At 47.8% G+C, this 22,566-nt stretch overlaps 1 protein-coding gene across 6 annotated transcripts in view; it reads left to right on the forward strand.

The window, feature by feature from the left end:
• The window catches only part of VWA3A (von Willebrand factor A domain containing 3A), a 51,348-nt gene that overhangs the window by 11,069 nt on the left and 17,713 nt on the right, over positions 1–22,566 (forward strand). For all 6 annotated transcript variants that reach the window (XM_059415096.1, XM_059415095.1, XM_059415094.1 and 3 more), the window contains 12 exons: positions 1,286–1,340; positions 5,706–5,804; positions 7,156–7,262; positions 10,348–10,473; positions 10,781–10,889; positions 11,124–11,189; positions 13,759–13,884; positions 16,465–16,600; positions 16,711–16,814; positions 17,535–17,615; positions 18,040–18,134; positions 19,648–19,767. In XM_059415096.1, the coding sequence (XP_059271079.1) occupies positions 1,286–1,340; positions 5,706–5,804; positions 7,156–7,262; positions 10,348–10,473; positions 10,781–10,889; positions 11,124–11,189; positions 13,759–13,884; positions 16,465–16,600; positions 16,711–16,814; positions 17,535–17,615; positions 18,040–18,134; positions 19,648–19,767 (1,224 nt within the window). The remainder of the gene's footprint in view (positions 1–1,285; positions 1,341–5,705; positions 5,805–7,155; positions 7,263–10,347; positions 10,474–10,780; positions 10,890–11,123; positions 11,190–13,758; positions 13,885–16,464; positions 16,601–16,710; positions 16,815–17,534; positions 17,616–18,039; positions 18,135–19,647; positions 19,768–22,566) is intronic.

Here is a 22,566-nt window from a genome sequence, read left to right on the forward strand (position 1 = left end):
ACTGGAAATATAATATCACTCTCCAGCTGAATATCCAAAGTTCAATGGATAACTGACCAATTTGCCAGATTTATCAAACATTTTAACTGTAACTTCTTTTTAAAGATGTTATTTATTTATCTGAGAGAGAGAGCACAGAGGGAGAGTGAGAGGGAGCAGATTCCCCGCTGAGCAGGGAGCCCGATGCGGGCCTCCATCCCAGGAACCCGGGATCATGACCTAAGCCGGTTAAGGCAGATGCTTAACCGACTGAGCTACCCAGGCACCCCTTAACTGTAACTTTTATAGCAATTTTTATTGGGATTGAAGGTTTAAACAGATTCTTAAAGAATTTTGCTATGTTTTGGTTGATTGGTTTTAATTATGAATCAAGCATGTTAAGGAATGTTCAAGTCCATTCTGTTAATTCAAATTGATTTTCAGGGAACTGGATTTCAGCAAACTGCCTTTTGGCAAACTGACTTGGGCCAGAGAAGCCCTGGTATTATCTTTATGTTAGAAGTTCAGAGAGGTGGGGCTCAGTGGGTTAAGCCGCTGCCTTCGGCTCAGGTCATGATCTCAGGGTCCTGGGATCGAGTCCCGCATCGGGCTCTCTGCTTGGCGGGGCGCCTGCTTCCCTCTCTCTCTCTCTGTCTGCTGTGATCTCTCTCTGTCAAATAAATAAAATTTAAAAAAAGAAAAAAGAAAAAAAAGAAGTTCAGAGAGGTTACCACACCTGTCAAAGGTCACACAGCTAATAAATGGGAGAGCTGGGTCTCAAAGACCAGCACGCCCCAATATGAAGCTCATACTCTCAGCTCTATTCATACTAATGTATACCTTAAAACTCTACCCACCACCCACTGCCCCCTGATTTCATGTCCAAAGGTCTTGCTTGCCCTTTTGTATAGGCTCCCAAATCCCCCCTGCCCTCAGTGAGGGCAAGTCCATTGAATTCAAGTGATGAGTCCTGAACTTGAGCACCTGTTCCATGCTGCCTCCATCCAGTCGTTGGGATGGTTTGCAATAAGGCAAGTTAAACACGTTCCCGCAACCACAGTTTGGAAACGGAGGGGGGTTTTTTTTTTGGTTACTCAGTCCCCTGAGAACCTGGTGCTGAACTTCCCCCATGGACATTTATGATCGTCTCCAGGTGACTCGGAAGGCTCACCTAAGGAGACACGGGTTTGAGAAGAGCAAGACGTTACCCCCAAGTCCCTCCACACCTTCCTCCCATGCATGTCAGTGACTGTGGCTCGGGGATGAAGCTGACCTCGGCTGATGAGCGGTTCTGGTGTTTTCACAGGGCGGTGGAACTCTATCAGCAGAGAATCCAGTGGCTAGCAGAAAACAGCAGGAAGGTAAGACCCAGGATATCATTCTCCAACCCGTTTTACTCATTCCTGTCACTGTTCTTTCAGTTGCAAATGACGGACCTCCCAACTCCAGCGGGCTTAAGCTAAAAAAAAAAGGAACTTCTAGACCTAAATCCCAAACACAGCTGTATCCATGGGCTCAGATGATGTCATCTCTTGGTCTCTGGGCTCTGCTTTCCTCTGGGTTGGTTTTATTCTTTTTCTTTCTTTCTTTTTTAAAAGATGTATTTATTTATTTTAGAGAGGGGGGGCACCTGAGCGGGAGGGGCAGAGGGAGAGGGAGAGAGAATCTCCAGCACACTCCCCCATGAGTGTGGGGCCGGAAAGAGGGTGGCGGTGGATCTCAGGACCCTGAGATCATGGCCTGAGCGGAAACCACGAGTCAGATGCTGAACTGATGGAGCCACTCACATGCCCCACTGTACCCTTTTCTGATGAAGCCACAGAGGAGACATGAAACCAGCCCAGACTAGATCCCAAAGAAGAAATCACTCTTAAACCAACTCGTGGGTCCCGTGGGTGCTGATGTAGCCCGGGGTGATGGACAGACCATCCTGGGCCCGCTTCCCAACTACTGTCAGCAAGGCCCCGTCAGCAAGTGGCCTCACTTCTCTGGGTGTCTGTTTCCGTATTTATGGAGGAGAAAAGCAGGGCTTATAAACGAGAGGCATGCTGGCAAATCTGGCCCACAGCCATGTTTTTCTTGGCCCTCGTAGTTTAAAATATTTCTCGAGTTAGTTGCCAAGATTTAAAATTCTGGTGTTTCATGTTTATGTCTGTTTTTAGCTCTCTCTTGAAAAATGGGAGTATCTGGCATTGCCGGGCTCCAATTCCCTCCTATGAACTCACCCAGTTACTTTACAGGATAAATGTCTAGAGTTCCAATGACTAAGCTTAAGAGAATGAATGTTTTCAATTATAAAAGCTCTAAAGGCAGTTTCTGTACATTTTAAAAGGAATAGAACTGGTCCCGGATTTGAACTCCTTTTGGCCCCTGAGGATTGGAAATGTCCTAGGAGTCCTCAGCGTTCGTTTGGGTCATGAATTCAACAGATACTGATTGGACAACTACTACACATCAGGTCCCAGTCCCGGATTGAGGACTAGAAACACGACCAATAGGAAGGTCCCACCTTCGTGGAGATTATAGCCCAGCGGGGGACAGACAATGAGTAATTAGCAAATCCTATGTCAGGTCAAGTTAGTGATAGCTGTAAAGAAAAATAAAGCAGGGTAAGAGAATAGAGAGTAGGATAGATGGAGGTTTTTGTATTTTTTTTAATTTTTACGATTTTTTTTTAAAGATTTTATTTATTTATTTGACAGAGAGAGAAATCACAGTAGGCAGAGAGTCAGGCAGAGAGAGAGAGGAGGAAGCAGGCTCCCTGCTGAGCAGAGAGCCTGATGCAGGACTCGATCCCAGCACCCTGAGATCATGACCTGAGCTGAAGGCACCGGCTTAACCCACTGAGCCACCCAGGTGCCCCTACGATTTTATTTATTTATTTGCGAGAGGGTGTGAGAAGGAGCATTAGCAGGGGAAAGAGAGAGGGAGAAGCAGCCTCCACGGAATTCGATCCCCGGGACCTGCAGATCATGACCCTGGCCAAAGGCAGACACTTCACTGACTGAGTCCCACCCCACACCAGGCGCACCGGAAGGAGGGCTATTTAGAATGGTCAAGAAGGAGACATCTGTGAAAGACACCTGAACGAAATGAAATGAGGGCACTCCCAAGTAGAGATCTAGGAGAGAACATTCCAGGCAGAAGAACAGCAAATGCCAAGGCTCTGAGAGAGGATCAAGCTTGGCATGTTCTAGAAGCCGCAAGCAGGCCAGTGTAGCAAACACAGAGTGAGCCATCCAGCGAAGGAGGGGGAGACAAGGCTAGAATCAGGAATGGCCTTGCAGAGTTCGGATCTCATTCCATAGGTGAGGCTTTTCCAAAAAGATCATTGTGGCTGCTTCATAAATTGACTATCGAGAACAAAGGCCAGGTACGGACGGTGGTGACTTAGGCTCAAAAGCCAGGATGCGTGGGATGAGAGAGGGGGGACTCAGGGTGTGTCTCGAAGGTGGAGCCCGTAGCACAGCTGATGGGTTGCATGGGTTTGCCGCCAAAGTGCCTGGGTCTGTTGAATGCCACGCACAAGACGGCCAGGCGGGAGGAGGAAAATAGGATGTCTGGGTTTCACCATATGAAGTCTGAGAGGTTTACAGCCATCTGGGCAGAGACAAGGAGCCAGACATTGAATCCGTATGTTTGGAGCTGCCGAGAGCCCTGCCTGCCCATGGACACTGCACGTCAGTGTGCAAATAGTATTCAAATCCTCGAGACACATGAGATCATTTAGGGAATGAATGCAGAACAGGGGTTCTTCATTGGGGTGGGGGTTGCGATTTTGCCCACTAGGGGACATTTGGCAACATCCACAGAAATGTCTGATTGTTGAGACCGAGAGGGGAGATTGCCAGGGAAACTGCCGAACATCCCACCACGTACTGGTCGGCTCCCCACAACAGAGGATCGCCCAGGTCCCTATGTCAGTAGATGAGGGGTTGACAAATCCTGGTATAGATAAGGAAGGAAAAGGAAGAGGGAGCCCTAGCCCTGTACTTCTCAAACATCGATGGCAGCCAAATCCCTTTCGGTGGTAGGGGCGGTAGGGAGAGGAATTTTGTTCAAATGCAGACTCGAATTGGGCAGATCTGGGGTGGGACTTGAGATTTTGCGTCTAACAAGTTCCCAGGACGTTCCACCCACGAAGCCGACCTGGGGAGGGGGTGGGGGAGGGCAAGAAGAACTGGCCAGCAAGTGGGGGAGAAACCAGGAAAACGTGATGTCCTGAAAGACACGTGTCCTCATTAAGAGCTTCAACTTGTTACATCCTGGACCCAGCCAAAGGGTGTCCTATACTACTCAGAATTAGTGCCCGTGGAGAACTTACATTTGACCATTGGGTTTGGCAAGAGGTCATTGATCCCCTTGATAAATGTAGCTTCTGGGGAGTGGGGAGGTGAGAACCTTACGGGAAGCAGAGAAATGAGGTCGGGGAGCAGGAGGGAGTGGTGGGGTCCTGAAAGGTTTATTTCCTTTTTCAGATGGGCAATAGTATTTTGTAATTTGTGTGGTGATGGAAACAGCACAGTAGATAAGGAAGGATCTGGTGGTCCAGGAGAAGAGATGATTACAGTAGCAAAGTCCCTGTTGGGCAAGACAAGAGCCCTTAATGGGAGTCAAAGGGTTGGCCTTAGAGCTTTGGTAGTTGCTATAGATACATTGCTAACAGAGGGGAAAGGCCAAGTGTGTGGGCAAAGAGGCAGGCAGGTTAATAGATTCTGCCTCAACAGATCTAAAAAACAAAACTCTGGCTTGTTTCTCTTAGTGAAATTGGAGCCAAGCTCGCCTGTGGGGGAAGCCTAGACAGGGAATGTTGAGGTGTGAGAGAGATAAAATACCCCTCTGGGAGCATAAGGAAATGAATTGAGCAGGAAAATTTGGCATGTAGTAAAGTGGGATTTAAGGCAAAAAGCATCAGATGGATCCCACAGCCCCCGGAGAACCATCCGTCGCTGCAAACCCCAGTTCGCGACACAGCTGCAGGAGGATGAACGTTCCTTGGCAGAGGGGGACTGCGTCGGCCGGGACAGCGGGCTCGCTGTTAGGCACAGAATTAGAAACTCACAGAAATACCAAGGCAGCCGGCAAGCTTGGCACATCTGCCTTGGGATGGTAGAGTGGGTGGAAAACAAATAAGGAGACGGAGGAAATGGAATAAAATCCTGATGTCATTAGACAGTGGACTTTAGGTCTTATGAAGGATGCTTTCCTGTCGTCTCTGAATTTTCTTTAATGGACGTGGCTTACTTTATAGGGGTGGACTGTAAATATAAACATATAAATGTAAAAAAACCTCGTAAAGAATAGGTTTTAGTGGGGCGCCTGGGTGGCTCAGTGGGTTAAAGCCTCTGCCTTCGGCTCAGGTCGTGATCCCAGGGTCCTGGGTTTGAGCCCCACATCGGGCTCTCTGCTCGGCAGGGAGCCTGCTTCCCCCGACTCCCCGCCCCACCCACCTGCCTTTCTGCCTATGTGTGATCCCTGTCTGTCTAATAAATAAATAAAATCTTTAAGAAAAAAGAAAAGAATAGGTTTTTAGGAGCAGGTAATGCCCAGAACTGAAGTCAGGACATCGGGTTTTGCTTTTCCCTCTGTAAAATGGGCCTGCCTCCTGCTGATTTTTGAGGTCAGGGGTGTGTCCCAACTTCCACATCACACGGAACTGCCCGGTGAGAGAGTTTAAGGGAACGCAGGGCTGTGCTGGTTACTCCCACGGCCCTCTTTGGTTTTAGGTATTTGGCCTCATCAAGGGAGCCAGAGTGGGCATTGTCATTGATGCGTCAGCCGTCAGCAGTGGCTCTCAGAAAGAGGAGTTCCAAAATGACTTCCTGGTAAGTTTCTCAGGCAGAGAAGTACCTGGAACACCCCCCCACCCCCACCCCACATACACACACCCTCCCCTTTGTGAGCGTTGTGGAATGGCTTTGTTTCTAGCAACTGCAAAATGGGTGTTTTGCAAAGCATGGTTCACACTTAATTAGCACCTACCGTTAAGGAAATATGTCAAGTTCATTTTCAGTTCCTGTGTGAGCTTCTAGTATTCTCACCACAACAGTCCCTACTAACTAGACTTTGCCGCAAGAGCCCCCAGCTCCCGGAAAGTGGACTGTTTCCAGCACAGCCTGGCACTGGCCTCCTGGCCTTTTCTGGACCCAGGGCCCGTTTTGTTTTCCTTGGCGTGTCCACAACAAAGAAACCGAGAACTCTGGAGGCAGATGACTGGCCACCTCTGCCACTTCTGGGCTGAGACCCTGCTGCCGAATCTCTCTGTGCCTCAGTTACCTCATTTGTAAAATGCAGGTGACAACAGTGGCCGCCTGCCAGGGCTGTCACAGGATGGAAGGAGTTTGTGCAAATTAAGTACTCAGAAAGGAAAACCCCTGTAACCTGTGTGCACTGATGTAGGGGTGGCTCTTTTCTTATGGGAACCCCTAGAGCTCTGGATGCAAGCATTTAGGCTGTTCATAGGGCTCAACATGGGCAAGTCATCCAGACTTGTCCCCCCGCTCCTGGTCTCAGCAGATGTCAGGTAACGGGGCTTCATGACAAGTCCTCAGGGCTGAGTTTCTAGAGATCCCCCCAGGTGGGCTTGGTCTCATATTAGCCAGGGCAAGGTCTGTGTTGGTGACGGACGGATGAAGTTCTACCTAGCCAGGAAGAAGAGGAGGAGCTGTGTCACGTTGGTTAGTCATCGGCTGCAGCTCAAATGCATCGCATAGGCTGGCGTTGTGCCCACTGTGGCATCCCCACCTCCTGTGCTGTGGAGAGAAACCCCGACCCCCAACCTCCTCCCTGGATGCCACTGGGAAGGGTCCAGCAGCAGCACAGGCTGAGAGAGTAGCCAAGAGGCTCATCCCTACTCCTAGTCAATGACCCAAGTGTGTGGCAGCCCTGGAGGAGCTGGTCCAGAAGACATCAGTCCCCAGTCACTGGGACGGAGGGAGGCACGATCTCTGAGGGCGGTCTGCCAGGCTAAAGGCTCCCTGTATGGGATGGGCCACCAGGGCACACTCCCATGAGACTCAGTGGGCAGGAAGCAAGTGTTGGCTTGGGGCCACGAAGCAGCCCCGTCCCAGCATGGCTGATACCCTGGTCCCCAGGAGCCAGCCCCAATGTGAGGAGTGAAGCCAGGCTCCACGTGGCCCGAGGCTCCGGGAACCAATATGTCCTTTTGTCTGCCAGAGCCTCGTTGAGGAGCAGCTGAGCCACAAGGAGAAGCTCTATGTCCTGTCCTTCGGCTCCACCGCCAGCACCCTCTGGCCAGAACCGGCGGAAGTGAGCTCCTCCACGTGAGTGACCTCCTGGCCTTGGCCAGGGTGTCCGCTTGTTCTTTGTCGTCCCTCCACGATGGTGTGTTTCTTGAATGAATACAGTACAGACCTGAGACCCCATCAGGGGTGTGAGTACAAGGAGACAGCTCACAGAGTGGAAACATGGGGATCCGTAACCTTGAGCAAAGTGGCCGCCCTTGCGAGCCACCCTCAAAATGAAAACACAAGAAAACCGCAAGGCGCCATTTTTCTCTAGCCAACTAGCGAAGAGCGTTATGTTATTTTGAAAATAATGCATCTTTAAAAATCCACACAGTATGAAAGTGCAAAGAAAGAGAGTCTCTCTCTCACCTCCCAATACTTGTTTCTTCTCCCTACTTCTGCAGTGTGTCATGTACGTGTGTCGGTATGTTTATCCTCTTTTACTGAGACAGAAACAGACACGCATTACACTCTCTTGCCCTTTGCCCTTGATTTGAATGTCTTCCCCTCAGTCCACACAGATCTCCCTCATTCCTTGTTAATGGCTGTATAGTATTCCACTGTATACATGTACTATGATTTAACTAGTCCTTTATTTGGATGTCTCTAGTTTGTGGGGTTATGGGGGGACAGAGAGAAGATGTGTAACAATTTCTACTTATTCCAGTAACTAAAAATTTCTTTTCCATGAAGAAAATATCCTTAACCACTCACCAGGTGTTCGGTGCCACGCTAAGCACTTTTCATGGGCTATCTTATTTAATTCTTATGCCAGCACATGTAATAGGATTCTTTTCCCCATTTTGATTATGAAAAAACTGGGACTCAGGTTAGGGTGCTTGCCCAGAGGGGCAGAGCCCAGATTGGCTACCAAAGCCCAGAGTAGATTCCTAGGAAAAAACCCTATATGCATTTCTGGGATAGAGGTCCCCTGGCTCGGCACTGGCTGTAAGGAGGAGCCCTTCTGGCTAGAGAAGGGCCCAGCTCCAACAGCACTGGCTCTGTGTCCTGCTCTGACAGTTACTGGGTGGCCTTGACCCATCCTTGAACTCTCCTTACCCGAGTGAGGCCATGGATACCTAACCATCACTCAGCTCCTGTGGACAGGAGGTGAGGTATAAGGATCTGGCAGGTGGCAGGTCCTTGATGAGGAAAGCGTTTTTTGTTTTTTTTTTTTTCTGTGGTTTCTGTTCCTGGTAGACCCCAATCTCCAGGATGTCAGACCTAGGAGTCACCATGAGGTCACAGGCAAGAGCTTCTCATTTCAGTCATTCCTAGAGGCCATTTGTCATTTGGGTCATATCTCTGCCACGTGTACTATTTTGTGGGTTTTTTTTTTTTTTTTTAAGATTTATTTATTTATTTTAGAGACAGAGAGTGAGCATGAGTGGTAGGGGGTAGGCAGAGGGAGGGAGAGAGTCCTCAAGCAGACAGACTCCCTGCTGAGCATGGAGCCTGAACTGGGGCTCGATCCCAGGAATCCGAGACCATGACCTGAGCTGAAATCAAGAGTCAGTCGCTCGGGGTGCCGGGGTGGCTCCGTGGGTTAAAGCCTCTGCCTTCGGCTCAGGACATGATCTCAGGGTCTTGGGATTGAGCCCCACGTTGGGCTCTCTGCTCAGCAGGGATCCTGCTTCCCCCCTCTCTCTCTGCCTACTTGTGATCTCTGTCTGTCAAATAAAGAAAGAAAATCTTAAAAAAAAAGAGGCGCTCAACCGACTGAGCCACCCAGGAACCCCCATCTGTACTTTTTTTTTTTTTAAGATTTTATTTATTTATTTGACAGACAGAGATCACAAGTAGGCAGAGAGGCAGGCAGAGAGAGAGGAGGAAGCAGGCTCCCCACTGAGCAGAGAGCCCGATGTGGGGCTCGGTCCCAGGACCCTGAGATCATGACCTGAGCCGAAAGCAGAGGCTTAACCCACCCAGGCGCCGCGCCCCGCCCCACCTGTACTGTTTTAAAACATCAACTCTAGGGATGCCTGAGTGGCTCAGTGGGTTAAGCTGCTGCCTTCAGCTCGGGTCATGATCCTAGGGTCCTGGTATTGAGTCCTGCATCAGGCTCCTTGCTCAGTGGGGAGCGCTTCTCTCTGCTTCTCTCTGCTTGTGCACACGCTCTCTGGCAAATAAAGAAAATCTTTAAAAAAAAAAAAAATAAACTCTACATGTATAATTGAAGGATACGATCAGAACCAGAACAAGAAGTCCATATCACTTGCTGTAGTTAGATTGCAGCCATCACAATAAATACAATGAAAGCAAATAAAACAATAATATCAAATTCCAACTTGAAACCTATCAGCCTGGAGACGACGGTCAGCCTGGGATCTGCTCTCCCTTTGTGTGGAAGGGAGCCTGAGAGCTTGTAGTAATGAAAGACAGACTTACTGGCAACAAGCTGAGATTTTTTTTTTTTAATTTGATTTTTATTTTATCTTTAATTTTATTTTTTTCTGTCAGAAGGAAAGAAAAATGGAAAGAGCAGAGCTCTTTCACGGTAGCGTGGGAGGTATTTCATCAAGGAAGCGCTGCGTGAAGTCGCTTTCCGTCTTGGCTCTAGGGTGTATCCCAGCCCATGTGAGAGGCAGACACACAGCCAAGGTGCCTCCTCCAGGAGCCCTCTTGGGGTCAGGGGGGTTAACTCAACATTTGGGGGAGTGTTTGATGGCTTGGGGTGCAGAGAAGGAGCTTAGCCCAGGACCTCTAATAGCAGGGTCGTTAGAGTCCAGCCTGGTTTGAAATCCTGGAGTTGGCCATTTGCTTACAGTATCACCTTGGGCAAGTCCGAACTCCGTTTGCTCATCTATAAAATTGGAAGAAAGGGGTTCCCCTCAAGAATTACTGTTAGTCTGGGGCACCTGGGTGGCTCAGTTGGTTGAGCATCTGCCTTTGGCTCAGGTCATGATCTCAGGGTCCTGGGATGGAGCCCCGCATGGGTTCCCTGCTCAGTGGGGAGTCTGCTTCTCCCTCTCCCCCTGCTCATGCTCTCTCTCTCTCTCTCTTTCTCAAATAAATAGAATAAACCTTAAAAAAAGAATTATTGTTAGTCTGAAATGAGCTCATGTTTGCCCTGGGCCTGGCACCTCAGAAGAGCACTGTGGTTGGGTATTTTTCTCCTCAGCCTCCAGGAACTGAAACTCTGGGTGAAGAAGCTACGGCCTGAGGGAGGCAGCAATTTGCTACAAGCCCTGAGGAAGATCTTCACCCTGAAGGAGCTGAATTCTCTGGTGACCATTATGAGAAGCTGGTAGGTTTCATTACCTACGTGGGTAACAGACCACATGAAGGAGGCTGGAGAACCACAGACCATGGCGCAGGGCTCTACACACAGGCTTGAGAGAAAGAGTTTGTTCACAAGTCGTCCATCCACAGGTGTTGGGCAGGGCACCCAGGTCAGACCAGGCCTGCAGTCCACTCCACCTCGCATCTGCCACAAGTGACCTGAGACACACAGGTGGTCAGTTAGATTTGGTAGATATTCCCATTTTCTCTGGAATGTCCTCAAAGTGATCTGACCTGGGCTACCCCCTTTTCCCCTTCTGTCTTCTCCCCAGCCCAGATCAGCCTTCTGAAGTTCTGTCTAACTACATCCAACAGTCCACCTTGGGAAGGGGCCTCATCACCCACATCATCACCTACAAATGTAACAATCAAGTCCCCCTTGTAAGTACTGGGGATTCCCCAACATTTCCCTTGGACTGGCCATAGGGATCTAGCTGGGCCATCTTGGAGGGTCCATGCATGGATTGCCCACCACCACCAAGCTGTGGACCAGAACATGACTCGCCTTGTACCTGCTTCTTCCTTGGGGCAGTTGGGAGGTTCAGTCAAGGAGAAGCTTATGGGACTATTGGCATTGTCCCAGTGAGGATGCTGACCCTGTCACCATCCCCACAGGCTGTCCTAAAGAACCTTGCAGAAGCTCTTGGGGGCTACTACCACTGCTACAGCCCAGAAACAGAGGTAAGTCCTTCTGCCAACACGCGGCCCCTCTCCTCCCTGCCTGCCTGCCTCCCAGGCTGTGCCTGGAGGACCTGGGCCAGGACAGACCACACTATGGACTTGCTTCCCCTCCTCGCTGCCATATTCAATGGGTTTGCACAAGTATAATCAGGTGAAGATGAATAGGGGAAGAACAGGGACAGCATGAAGTCACAGGAGATCCTTTCCTGGGTGTGCATGATGAGTGGATTGCACACCAGTGAGCCTAGAGTCCTTTTAAAACCTCGGTGGTAGAATCCTGAATCTCTATCGAGCTGTCGTCAACATGGGCTCTGCCCCCCACCTCTGCTCCCACCAAAGCTGAGTCTGAAACAGTTGCCTCTGGTCTTCTTCCAAGACACATCCCTGCTACTGCAGAGGACCCGCCGCAGTCAGTTCTGAATGAACCTTCGATTCAGCATCACACACCCTGTGTCCATGATGGAGGTAGCGGTCAGCAAATGTGTGTGTGGAGCCACTGGCCGACTGAGATTCCAAAGCTCGCAGGATGTGTCTTGCCTGTAACCATGAATAGCCTTAAGCCAATGAATGTCTGCATTTCAAGTGTCACAAAGTCTAGCATTTCACACCAGGAGCCAAGGTCTAGACAACTTTTTCCTCGGTTACTTCCCTTCTGGTTACACCATTTCCCAGACTCTGTTGAGGCCACAGATCACAGGGGCTAGGAAGGTACGGTAAATGAATGCAACTGGCTGATTTAAGAAATCTTTTAGGGGTGCCTGGGTGGGCTCAGTCTGTTAAGAGTCTGATTCTTGGTGTCGGCTCAGGTCATGACCTCAGGGTCATGGGAGGAGCCTGGTATTGGGCTCCTTGCTGGTAAGCAGTCTGCCTACTCTCTCCCTCTCCCTCTGCCCCTCCCCCTGCTCACGCATGCTCTCGCTCTCCCTCTCTCAAATAAATAAACCATCCAAAAAGAGAAATCTTTTATCTAAAAGCCTGTGGCCCTCTTGGCTTCTGTATTTCTTTTTCTTGATAAAGTTGTGGTACAACAAAGTTCATTGTCCAATTTTAATATAAACGAAAACCCAGAAAACAGTAGAAGGATAGTGAAAAACTTAAGCTGATTTGGGCCAGGGGGAGGCTGTGGAGGATGAGGTAGCGCTTACCCCATCTAGAGAGATGCCTCTGCTCAGCCTCAGCCCAACCCCTTCGTTGCTCTGGAGGAGTGTGACTCCGATTCTACTAGGTCTTCACTAGTCCAAGAGCCAGAGATCTGGATCTGTGTGTCTGTGTGACTTCTTTACATTTTTTTTAAATGGAGGTGAAAGTCATAGAACATAAAGTTACCCACTTTAAAGGGAACAATTAGCAGCGCTTAGTCCATTCATAGTGTTGTGCAACCACCACTTTTATCCAGTTTCAAAACATGTTCATCCCCCCAAAAGAAAATTCTGTACTCATTAACCCATGACTCCTCTTGTCCCCTCCCCCACACCTCTGGAAACCACCAGCCTGCTTCCTGTCTCGGTGGATTTGCCTATTCTGGGTATTTTGTATAAATGGAATCATACACATTTTGTATCTGTCATCTTTACGTCAGTATCATGTTTACAGGGTCATCTATGTTGTGGCCGGTCTCAGAGCTTCATTCTTTTTTTTTTTTTTAAAGATTTTATTTATTTGACAGAGAGAGATTACAAGTAGGCAGAGAGGCAGGCAGAGAGGCAGGCAGAGGAGAGAGGAGGAAGCAGGCTCCCTGCTGAGCAGAGAGCCCGATGCGGGACTCGATCCCAGGACCCTGAGACCATGACCTGAGCCGAAGGCAGCGGCTTAACCCACTGAGCCACCCAGGCGCCCGAGCTTCATTCTTTTTATGGCTGATTTATTTTCTAGATCTACAACCATCTGTGTGTCCATTCTTCCGCTGATGGACACTCGGGTTATCTCCACTCTTTGGTGGTCGTGAACTGCTAGGAACATTAGTATACAAGTATCTGAGTTCTCGTTTGCAATTACTTTGGGGTTATCTACCTACAAGGGGAACTGCTGGGTTATGTGGTAATTCTGTGTCTAATTCTTTGAGGAACCGCCAGTCTGTTTCCCACTAGCCATGGGCAAGTGTTCTGGTTCTCCCCATCCTCACGGCTTGTAGCTGTCCTTTTATTTTTTTTTTTAAGATTTTATTCATTTATTTGACAGAGCGAGATCACAAGTAGGCAGAGAGGCAGGTGGAGAGAGAGAGAGAAGGAAGCAGGTTCCCTGCCAAGCAGAGAGCCTGATGTGGGACTCCATCCCAGGACCCTGAGATCATGACCTGAGCCGAAGGCAGAGGCTTAACCCACTGAGCCACCCAGGTGCCCCTCTGTATCTTTAAGGTTAGAAAACCCTTCAGTTATTTAATAACACTGCAGGGAAATACTGTAGAAATAGAACACACCAAGTTGGCAGCTCTATCCAGCACACAGACCCTAGTTTATAAAGTTGGGTGTAACCAGTCCACCACTCGGCTTTAGGAAGTGACACGGCTGCTTGCCCTTTCCTGCTAGAAGCCAAGTGACCTCTCATGGCTGATTGCTCCTCCTACCTCCAGGTCTACACTAGCTGGGACACGGACCGGCTGCTGGCAGAAATCCAGAAAGCCCAGAGCCTCCTGGGCCACATCCAAGCCTTGCGCCATTCGACCCCCTGTGAGGAACTAACCAGCATGATGAAGGAGGTGGGTGGTGTAGGCGAAGACTCTGGAGCTGGCCTCACGGGATCCTTGTTTCTCACCCGTCTCTCTGAGAGCGTGGCTGCTGAGGCCGCCGTGCGCTGACAGAGAAGGCAAGGCCGTGCCCTCTGCTGAGCCCCACAGCTCTGAGCTGGGTGGGCCTTCCACTGTGCCAAAGGATCCTGATGGATTTTCTGACTGAAAAGTGTATTTCAGAGAAAGGCCAGCAGGCTCGTCCCACCCTGCCTACCTTCCACTGTCCCCTCCCTACCCCTCAATTTCGAGAAGGATGAACACCTCAGCCGCACAGAGTGGGCCATCTTGAAGATGGTCTTTGCCACCCAGGGCTTCATTTGTTTATATTTTAAAAAGATAATGAATTGCTCACTCGTTTACTGAGGGCTCATTCTAAGAGGCACAATGCCTATTTCTTTAAATACCTTATTTTCGCATAACAGCAACAGTCTGCTGTAGATATATTGTGACCCCTCTTTTACGGATGTGGAATCTGAAGTCAGAGGACTAAATAGTTTGCCTCAGATCCCAGAGACAGAGACAGATGAAGTTTGAATTGAACCTGGGGTCGATCTGATGTCAAAACCTCAGCCAGGAGTTTCCTACAATGCAATGCGTGTATCAGTCATGGTTTGCATGACAGTTACAAAGTGGTACATGGATTAATTTTTTTTTTTTTTTTATCTGACAGAGATCACAAGTAGGCAGAGAGGCAGGCAGAGAGAGAGGAGGAAGCAGGCTCCCCGCAGAGCAGAGAGCCTGATGCGGGGCTCAATCCCAGGACCCTGGGATCATGACCTGAGCCAAAGGCTGTGTAGTTAAAACTAGCTCATATGGTAGTAATACATCTTTCTAAAATTATTTGAGTACAAAAAAGAAAGTCAGTTTTTAAAATTAAATGAACAATTAAGCTTTACTGTTGCACATTTGGTCTATTTTTAAAATTTATTTATTGGACAGACAGAGATCAAAAGTAGGCAGAGAAGCAGGCAGAGAGAGAGGAGGAAAGAGGCTCGCGCTGAGCAGAGAGCCGGATTCAGGCCGATTCCAGGACCCTGAGATCATGACCTGAGCTGAAGGCAGAGGCTTTAACCCACTGAGCCACACAGGCGCCCCCATATTTTATTTATTTTGTTTTAATTTTTTAAATTTTTATTTATTTATTTATTTATTAATAAACATATAATGTATTATTAGCCCCAGGGGTACAGGTCTCTGAATCACCAGGTTTACACACTTCACAGCACTCAACTGTAGCACATACCCTCTTGATTTATTTTTTTAAAAATTCTAGGTGTGCCTGGCTGGCTCAGTCAGTGGAGCATGCAACTCTAGATCTTGGATTTTTTAGTTCAAGCTCCATGTTAGGTGTAGAGAATACTTAAAAGTAAAATCTTTGGGACGCCTGGGTGGCTCAGCAGATTAAGCCTCTGCCTTCAGCTCAGGTCATGATCTCAGGGCCTTGGGATCGAGGCCCCACATCAGGCTCTCTGCTCAGCAGGGAGCCTGCTTCCTCCTCTCTTTGCCTGTCTCTGCCTACTTGTGATCTCTCTCTCTGTGTCAAATAAATAAATAAAATCTTTAAAAAAAAAAAAAAAAAGTAAAATCTTTACAGACAGTTGGGTAGCTCAGTCAGTTGAGCGTCTGGTTCTGGATTTCGGTTCATATCATGATCTCAGGGTCATGGGATCGGGCCCTGCATTGAGTTTCCTGCTCAGCACAGAGTCTGCTTCTCCCTCCCCCTCTGCTGCTCCCCCCATTCTTTCTCTCTTGCTCTCTCTCAAATAAATAAAATCATTAAAAGCAAAAATAAGGGGCGCCTGGGTGGCTCAGTGGGTTAAGCCGTTGCCTTCGCCTCAGATCATGATCTCAGAGTTCTGGGATCGAGCCCCGCATCGGGCTCTCTGCTCAGCGGGGAGCCTGCTTCCTCCTCTCCCTCTGCCTGCCTCTCTGTCTGCTTGTGATCTCTCTCTGTCAAATAAGTAAATAAAATATTTAAAAAATAAATAAATAAAATAAAATATTTTTTAAAATTCTAAGTAATAGTACAGTGGTACTCAGATTTAGAAAAATTCATGAAGGAGCTACTCAAATGCCTAAAATTTGGGAATTGCTGTTCTGTGTCTTCTTTAAACGTGAGTTACGATTTAACATCTCGAAAACTCAGGCTTTCAGTTCGTAAATGTGGGTGAGGGAAGGCCGGGCTAGACCAGGGCTCCTGAAATGACCTGGTGTAGGAGTTACTTTTTACTTCGAAGCCTTGTGTTAGGAGTTCATGGAGAGGCCACCACCATCTCAGAGCCCAAAGTGCTGATCTTGATGGTAAGGGCGGGGAAGGGGCCGAGGACGGACAAATCAAAGAGGAAGCAAGTTGCTGGGGACATCTCCTTACCCTGGAAATTCCAGCAACCTCCAGGAAAGGGGATGGGGAGGGAACAGCAGAATTGCCTTTAATTTACGGCATCATGTTTTCAGATGTTCCATTTAAGGGAACTGGGTGGGCTGGGGAGACTCAGGACTTCTCAACTCTAAAATACGATTTTGTAATATGGGCTTTTAAATTTAATTTAGATTTCCACAGAGATTGCAAAAGGGCCACTCACAGGTCTCTTGCCTAAACCCCCAAAGCATGAGGGTCCCCTCACAATTGAGTTCCCAAACTTGGACAAGACTTCTGCAGAATGGCTAAAGATCAATGGCCTAAAAGGTAAGTCCCCAAAGAGGGCAGAACCACTTACTCAGGTGACTGATGAAAAGGCATAACCCCTCTGGGGCTTTAAGAGCTGTATCTCAAACCCCCACTGTTTATTTTTACAGCCAAAAAGCTAAGCCTTTATCAGGTTCTGGCACCCAATGCATTCTCTCCTGTGGAGGAATTTGTGCCCATTCTCCAGAAAACAGTCTCTTCAACTATCCATGAGGTAACTCAAATTCAGAGTTCTTTCTGGTCTTCTGCAGGGGGCTCCTCTGTGACCTTTCCCTTCTTAAATATTCAGGAAAGGAGAGTCATAAGTCAGAGCACGAGGAGCCTGGGTCTGAGGGCTTGGAGTGGGAGGCACGCTTTCCAGAACTTTCTAGAACTTTCTAGAACTCTCATCACATCTACTCTAACGGCTGTTTTGCAAAGATTGAAACTGAACTCTGGAAGATGGGGCCAGAGGGAGCAATCAGGGATAAGGGAGCAAGTCACCACCTCCTGACTCGAATTTTTCATCTTCACTAAGTCATCACAGTAGGTGGATGTGATGACTTAGTGGAAGATGAAAAATTCGATTTTCCAAGTGTCCATGAAGGTTTATCCGGGTTCTCAAACCCAAGAATCCATGCCCAGTATGTTTGAAGGTCTCCCGATGCTGCTACTCCAAAACCAACTGTATCTTGTATCAAGGCTCTGATGTTTGGAAGACCCTCCCCAGAAGGCAGCCTGGCTTGCTGTGTGGAATGGTGCATTCTGGGACCACGGTCCTCAAGGCCTTCTGTAGCCGTGACCAGGGAGGCATAACCTGACCCCAGATGTGCTCGAGGCCCATTTCCCTCTCAAACATCTGGTTTGGAGAGCCCAGTGCCCCAGTTAAATGTGTAATCCTTCCCTGTATGTGCTCTGTTCACCTGTTGCCCATCCTGGCCACACCTGAGTGCAGAAAGCAATGGTACAGTTTGAATGGCATGATGGGACAGTGAAGAATGTTCACGTGGACCCACCCTTCCTCCATGAGTACCAGGTTAGTAATGGGTCCAGTTGGTCAGTGTATGGGGTTTGGGAAGAGGGCACAGGTGGAAGGCGCCATGGAATGTGGAGACAGCAAGCCATTGACCAAACTCCCTCCTATAAACAGACTGTGCTCTGCCTCCTGGTGCCTCTAGAACTTCCTCCACCTGCTCCCCAGGCAGGGGCCTGTCAAACAAACAGAAGTCTCTAATCTTTTGGGGGCAAGATCTACTTCCTCTCCCATTCCAGGCAATGAAATATGTGGACTATTGTCTTCCTGGTCTTGTGACAGATTCACCCAGGATTCAGTGGAATGTTTATACTGCCTGGATACCCATGGCCCCAACCTCAGAAGCCAACCTTCCCCCACAGACCCCTTAACCGGCCATCCTCCTTGGTCCATTGCTCACTCTGTGTGGCCCATGTTTCTGTTGCAGAAACAGCTCAGCAGAGCTCTTCGGACATACGAGAGACGGATCGAGTGGCTCTCCCTGGCCAGCCGAAGAATCTGGGGCACCGTCTGCGAAAAAAGGTACCTTCTCTCAAGTAGTGTTCTTGTGTTCTTGTCCTTTGTGAGTCTCATGTGTGACATAAGCACTTATCCAACTCATGAATTCCCTCTTAGTAGCATCAGAAACCATCCCTTAGATTAAGGATCAACGATCACTCAGCAGAACCCTTCGGGAAAGTCACCACTACCATCATCAATATCAATACTGTCATCATTGTGTTACTCGGGATTCTTTCAGTTAAAAAGCAACCGAAACTAAATGCCAATTGGCTTAAACAAAACAGGGAGGTCTGGTTGAAGGTAACTGAAAATTCTCAGGTAGATTTGATTGCTGTCTTCAGGCACGGCTCCATCCAGGGGTTCATGCGTATCAAGAATGTATCTCCATCTCTCAGCTCTGCCTCCTTCACTGTTGGCTCTGTTGTCAGGCAGGTTTTCCCTTCCTCATAGCAGGATAGCCACCTGAGCTCCGCACTTACCTTCTACCAGGTTAGCTCTCCCAGGGCTTGGGACAGGACCCGTCCAGGAGCTATTCTCTGTGGTCTGGAAGGTAGGATGTTCTCACTGCCTAATGTCAAATGCCCACCCTTCAAGCTTGGTGTGGGTCTGTTCCACCCAAATCAAAAGGACTGACAGGGGCAGAGGAGTTTTTCAAAGGGAAATCAGGGTGCTGTTGTGAGGGGAGGGGCTGGATCCTGAGCAGGGAGAAAGACCTGGAGCCGTTCATAGCATCCTAACCATTCCATACCTTACTGGATGCATTACCACATACAAAGCACCATACTATTCTACCATTTAATTCTCAAAGCAACCCTGTGGGGAGCCTCATTATGAATAGTTCATAGTTGAACAGGCCAAGGATCAGACTTGCCTAAGTCACGCAGGCAGTAGGACCTGAACCAAGATCTTCTGACTCTACATCCAGTGGATTTTCTTCTGCCATTGATAATTGCTGTCTCGTGCTCACTTTGGCAGCACATACGCTAAAAAAAAAAATTTAGTAAATGGAACCATACCTGCTGTCTCAAAATGAGAGTGGACGGTGGAGCTGGGAATTGATCTGAAGTCCGAAAGAAGGCCAGATGGGACTGGGGATCTTAAAAGAGAGAGAAGCAACAAAAAGATACATTTCTTTCCCCAGAGGCCCAGATACACCAAATTCCCCATCTCATTTCCTTACCTAGTCTCTGTTTCCCCTCCTGAGCCCCCAGCCTATGATAACAGTGAATGCTGGTGCTTTAAAACAGGGGATGTGTGTGAAAATCATTCTAGGCAGCCCCCTGGCCCATAAACCATCTCCGCCCGCGACTTTACTCCACACTAGGAGCCCCTGGGGAGAGAAGCTTCCACGACCCCCTTCGTCTACCGTTGTAAACCCACTCCCGTTGACCTCACACCACAGAGAAGATTTTGGCCAGCTGTTGAGTCGGGCATGGGAAAACTCCCCTGGAAAAACTTTAAATAGTAAAATGGAACAAAACAAACATTATCTGAGAGATTCGGTTCTCCTCGTAAAGCTTGTGTTTCTTTTTAGGGTGGTTATACTGCTGGATATCTCTGTGACCAATTCCATGTACATTATTCATATCCAGCACTCCCTGCGGCTTCTGCTGGAGGAGCAGTTGTCCAACAAGGACTGCTTCAACATCATCGCGTAAGCTCCTAGCTCCCGGGGGGAGGGGGGCAGGGGGCAGGGGTCGCATGTGCGGAGGCTCCTGGCAGGTAGCTAGATGACATCGCACCAGCACCCAGCCTTCCAGGACGGCCATCAGTTTATCTGACTCAAGTCATCTTGTTTGGGGGTATTGAATAATTAAATGGCTGCAGGACAGTCCCACTGGGGCGAAGGTGGTAAGTGGCCTCCAAACACGCTGCTCGATCAGCCAAGATAAAGTAACTTAGCCCATTGCCCCATTTGGATTCTGAGCTGATGAACAGAAAAGAGCGAAAGAAGGGCCCCTGGGTATGCCCCAGTATTAGGTCCCAGTTCAGGACTAGCAAGTTGCAGTATGTCGAGCATTTAAGGTTCCAATTCCTGGGGCCCCTGGGTGGCTCAGCGGGTTAAGCCTCTGCCTTTGGCTCAGGTCATGATCCCAGGGTCCTGGGATTGAGCCCCGCATCGGGCTCTCTGCTCAGCGGGGAGGCTGCTTCGCCCCCACTCCCCACCTCTCTGCCTACTTGTGATTTCTGTCTGTTAAATAAATAAAATCTTTAAAAAAAAAAAGATTCCAATTCCAAATGCAATTATATGGATTTATATATATAACTAGATATATTTAAGTTATGTGTTACTATAAAATACATAGAAGTTATATGTATTTAAAGTATATATTTTTACATATAAAAGTATGTATTTTGCATATAAATAATTTGGTACATATGTTTAAAATAAAAACGTTGCATATAGAATATATATTTTAAAAATCATATCTAACAGGGGCACCTGGGTGGCTCAGTCAGGGGAACATGCCACTCTGGATCTAGGGGTTGTGAGTTCAAGTCCCACACTGGATGTAGATATTACTTAAAAATAAAATCTTAATTAAATAATGTATATATGTGTGTGCGTATGTATATATACCCACACATATCTATAATAAGAATGTATTATAATGTATCTAATCCATATCTTCATGATTTCTGTGCGGCATTGGTGATCACAACCCTCTTGTATTATCACCTCAGATCTTGGTGATATTTAGCCAGTAATAATCTGTCAGCCATGGAATTATGATTGCTGAATTTTGTTTGCTAGAATTTTATATAAAATGTATTACTGATACCTGTGCAACACACCTATGGTTTTCTTAGTTCTTTTTTTTACCAGATTTTAAATAAATTTTGTGGGAAAATACAAGATATGTAGCTATATATTTAAATTATATATAATTATATATCATATACTTAAATCTTGTATATATATAGTTATATATAACTTATATATAGTTGCCTATAATTTAAATATATATAATTTTGTGTATTCTAATGGCGTGCCTTTTCCAAAATTAGGGAAGAAAGAAAAGGAATCCACTTATAATATTTATTTATTTGGGGCAACTATAAAAAAGATTTATTTATTTATCTGTAGCTCAGTCGGTTGAGTGTCTACCTTCAGCTCAGGTCATGATCCCAGGGTCCTGGGATCAAGCTCCACGTCGGGCTCCCTGCTCAGCGGGGGGCTTGCTTCTTCCTCTCTCTCTCTCCCTCTGTCTCTCTTCCCAGACTGTGCTGTGTGCTGTGCACTCGCTCTCTCTAATAAATAAATAAATTTTTTTAAAAAGTTTTTATTTATTTATTTGAGAGAGAGTATGAGTGAGGAAGGATTGAAAGGAGAGGGAGAGAGACTCTCCAGCGGACCCACTGAGCACAGAGTTCCTAGTGCTGTAGGGAGCCCAGTGAGGGATTCCTGTCAGGAAATACAAGTTTGGGGGCCACCGACATTCCGGCTGTGTGGTTGAGAACGGCGTGAAGCGTACCTGTGGAGATGGGAAGGGAGGAGAAGACATCCGAAGGCAGAACCGGCCAGGCTCTGATGTCTGGAGGGCGGGCAGAGGAGGGGAAACACCAAAGGAACAGGAGAGCAGAGCAGCCAGAGATGGGGAGGAAAGCCAGGGGAGGATGGTTCAAGACGCCACAGCTCAGAGAGGAGCAGAGTCTGGTCCTGCAGAAGCGAAGCGGAAGGCACGGACAAAGGAATCCACTAAATTGAGCAGTAGAATTCACTGCTAACAAAACAATGACATATAATTTCTCTCTCTTTTTTTTTTTTTTGCAATTCAGTTTGGCAACCGAATATTTAAAAATTTCAAAATAACAACACTGCCCAGTGCTGGTGATAATGTGATGCTCTACCAACGGCCCAGGTGCCCCTATACTTTCTATTTTTTTTTTTTTTTAATCCAAAAGAATATAAAGTTAACAGAACTTTTTCTGGGGAATAAAATTGGAGGAATTTTTACCCTCCAGATGTTGTTACAATTTTTATCAAACTGTAGTAGTGGATTTATTATCCAACTACAGTAGATATTTTCATGAGAGGGGGAAGGAGGTCATTGTTAATATTTGCCAGACAACCTACCAGGTGCTTGACTGACGTGGGTTTCGGAGGAAGGAGAAGCTGAGGAGGTGGTGGGACATTGTTTTCCAGGGAGCTGGTCCAGACACGGGAAAGAAAAGTGGCTAATGGAGTGGACCCTGGGAGAAAGACCCTGGGAGAAAGAGGAAGTTATTTTTCAGAATGGACAGACTTGGGCACCTGGGTGACTCAGTGGGTTAAAGCCTCTGCCTTGGGCTCAGGTCATGATCTCAGGGTCCTGGGATCGAGCCCCGCATTGGGCTCTCTGCTCAGCGGGGAGCCTGCTTCCTCCTCTCTCTCTGCCTGCCTCTTTGCCTACTTGTGATCTCTCTCTGTCAAATAAATAAATAAAATCTTAAAAAAAAAAAAAAAAAGAAT

The sequence above is a fragment of the Mustela nigripes genome, chromosome 11, assembly GCF_022355385.1.
Source record: "Mustela nigripes isolate SB6536 chromosome 11, MUSNIG.SB6536, whole genome shotgun sequence".
Taxonomy (NCBI): Eukaryota; Metazoa; Chordata; class Mammalia; order Carnivora; family Mustelidae; genus Mustela; species Mustela nigripes.